Raw genomic sequence first — 3,340 nt, forward strand, 5'->3', positions numbered from 1 at the left:
ATTTTCGACATGCATACCCGGATTTCATCTTCCACACAAAGGAGACGATTTCTATCATTGCAATGCACATACGCATGTGCTACTTGTTAGACAAGAAAAGCATTCACCTTCACACATGCACCATGTTGAAAACTGCAAAAAATGTATTAATTTCTTTCTTTTGAATTTCTGGATACTCACTTTCAAGGGAAATCTAAAATTTTCCCAAAACTATATCACTAAATCTCATTTTCAATGAACCAACTGATTGTAAGTTATGAAATTATTCTTCTTTTAAAGTTAGGCAGAGAAAGATTGAAAGTGTAAAGTCGTCCAGTTCTTTTGACAAGGAGGGAAAATAATAATCAAATTTCTTGCAACTGCTCCTTTAAGTGGCATACAGTAAAACTTGGAATTTGTTGGTATCCATCTTCACTTTTTTAGTCCCGCCAGTAATTTAAACGTATCAAGATTCTCTTTTACAACATAATCTTTCCATAAGTTTTCATTTCTTTTAAATCCAAGAATCCTGGGATATGGAGTTAGTATATTTTCTCCGCCAGCTTCCAATAACTTATTCAGTTGATGCAAGTGATGAAAAATAACTTAATTAAATTAAGCTAGTATCTGCACACAAATCAGAATCCTTAAAACATTTTAGTAAAATTTTGTTCGACGTTTTATTGTTAATATGCACGCATTACTTCCTTTAGCTCAAAATCCTGCCTCTACTTAACTATCGCATTTCAATGTACAACAACAGATTGTGTGTTCTTTATCCATGTTTCCATACAGCTTTTTAAAAATTATGGAGTGAAGTGGCTTTCATTTAATGAAGTTTACCGTTTTTATATCATCATCAAACACGTTTGGTAGTTCAATACCAACAAATTTTGACATCAACACTTATCCATGAATAAAACAGTGAGTGGAAACAATATTGACATTAATTTCTTTTACAAGAGTAACAAAACTCTTTTATTAGGCCAACCGTGGAAGCACACCATTCGTACAAGTGCCAATACAATTTTTCCAAGAAATATCTTTTATTTTTTTTTTCTTTTTCTCCCCTCAGATATGCGTGTTATAAAATTAACGAAACAGAACGATGGCTAAATGAATTTCGGACTTCAATAAGCAAAAAGTAAAGAAATTTTACATACGTCTTATTGTTTACATAAAAACTTTAGAATGACAGAAATAACATTGATGCAAAACGCATAAAACATAATAATACAACAAAACAATGATTCCACTAAAACTGCATATAACATCAATTAAATGCTCGATTCTTAACAGCCTCCTTCGAGCATGAAAATAGTCATTGTTCATATCCTTTACTTATTGACTGCTTTTACACCAATCAACTTCTTCTGAAAATGAAACTGAGGTGCTGGAAGCGCCTTCGTCAGAATGTCTGCTCGTTGTTCATCACTTCTGGCATAGCCTAATTGAAAATGCGGCCCACCAGTGGCCGAGCGGTAAAGACGCTGAACACTGGTAGTTCGGTCTGAGGTTCGAATCCCGCGAACGGGCTGGCTGCATGGGCGTTTTCGTGGTTTTCCCCATGTGTAACGTGTATACGAGCCAGTTTCCCTTAGAAAGTCCTCCACGAAAGGCATCCCTCCCTTTAGGCAGATAGCCCTCGTGTGCTTTGCCATAATTAAATACACCATACACACCATACACACCTAATTGAAAATGTCTCTTCGAGAACTCATCTTGCACAAACTTGTATCTTTGGTCAATGTACTTTGTGCGTGCGTGGAACATTGGTTTTTTTATGTACTTGATAGTACTTTGATTATCAATTTGTAGGATAGGCAATGAGACATTATTAGCTATCTCATTGGAACAAGCCCTTCAACCATATCAGGTCTTTCGTGGCATCAGGTGCTGCCATGAATTCTGCCTCTGTCGTCGAATTGGATATGGCCTCCTATAGCTTGCTTCGCCCCATAATTGCACCTCCACCATAGAAAGACATAACAGCTGTTCGAGACCTGCGTGTTTCTGCACAGCTGTTGTTATTTGCGTCACTAAACAACATTAAACTTCTATCATCTTCATTATTGTACATAATGCCGTGTCCAGTGGTATTGCGAAGATATCTTAATGTTGTCTGTACGATTTCCCAATCAATCTCTGTAGGATTGTTCAGCGTTCGAGACATCAAACTCACTGCGTAAGCAATATCAGTCCCCATCGCCAAGTACAGCAAACTGCCAAGTACTGATCGGTATGGAATTTCACTGCTAAGAGGCTTCGCCTCCTTGATCTTGATCATGCCGTCGTCATTTGGTTGACCATAGTCGACCTTGATACTCGACTTCTTTACTGGGATGTGTGATGTCTTAGAATCTCCAGATTGCTCCAATAGCTTTCTTGTAAATGCTTCTTGGTGCAGGAAAAGTGAGCCGTGTTTCAAGCGTTCAACTTGTAGACCAAGGAAACAATTGAACGCCGTTACGCGAATGTTAAACATGTTGCTTGAGCTCATCCATTAATGTGAAGAATGCTATTTTGTCCTGAACAGCGACAATGCCATCATCAACGTAAATCGCCATCAGCATCTTATGTTCATAATCATTTCGTATAAACAGGCAGTTGTCGGATTTACTTTGGATCATGGCATGTTTCTTTAGCACGTCAGTAAACTTGGCATTCCAACTTCGTCCAGCTTGTTTCAAGTCGTATAAAGGTCAGAGCATCTTGCATACACGCTTCCGTCATCATAGCCTTCGGGTTGATGTATGTAGCTCTCCTCCGTTAGATCACGCTAAAGGAATGCCGTCTTTACGTCAATTTGATATAATTTGAGATTCTCCTTGGATGCCGTTGCAATTAGAGCTCGAATAGTGTCATAGCTACACACCGGGCTAAATATGTCTTCGTAGTCGATTCACCGTCTGTGTGTACCCTTTTGCTACTAAACGGGCCTTGAAACTCTCGATGGAGCCATCGGGATTTGTCTTCACTCTGCAAACCCAGCGATTGTTGAGGATTTTACGTCCGTTACGTGGCTCAACAAGTTGCCACGTTCCATGTTTCGAAGCCTTTTCTTCGTCCTTGGTTTGTTTCCAGTCGGCGTATTCAGAAGACTTCGTTGCTTCGTCATATGTTTTAGGCTCTTCAAACTTCAGAATGCTGTTGAATGTCGTAGTCGTTAAATCTGATAGGCCGTTCAATAGTTGAACGGTCTCGCAATGTACGCGCGGTCATCTGTGTTGGTTCGTCTTCATCAGTGCACATATCGCCAGCCTCCTATGTGTCTGCATCATCGTGTGTATCCTCCAAAATAAACTTCATAACGCTTGATTAGACCGGTATTAGATTCTATTTCTGAATGTTGGGAAGTAGG

At 39.1% G+C, this 3,340-nt stretch overlaps 1 protein-coding gene across 1 annotated transcript; it reads right to left on the reverse strand.

Moving 5' to 3' along the window:
* Positions 1-1,918: 1,918 nt before the first annotated feature.
* Positions 1,919-2,464, reverse strand: LOC118187455 (uncharacterized). The gene has a single exon (XM_035357690.1). The coding sequence runs from the start codon at positions 2,462-2,464 to the stop codon at positions 1,919-1,921; it is 546 nt and encodes a 181-aa protein (XP_035213581.1).
* Between the last annotated feature and the right edge of the window lie 876 nt (positions 2,465-3,340).

The sequence above is a fragment of the Stegodyphus dumicola genome, chromosome 9 (assembly GCF_044657685.1).
Source record: "Stegodyphus dumicola isolate Sdum_Otavi_A_Nest chromosome 9, ASM4465768v1".
NCBI lineage: Eukaryota > Metazoa > Arthropoda > Arachnida > Araneae > Eresidae > Stegodyphus > Stegodyphus dumicola.

Bases quoted from the DNA above. Each gene is read 5' to 3' on its own strand.
- LOC118187455 (XM_035357690.1), bottom strand. From the start codon at position 2,464: ATGTTTAACATTCGCGTAACGGCGTTCAATTGTTTCCTTGGTCTACAA.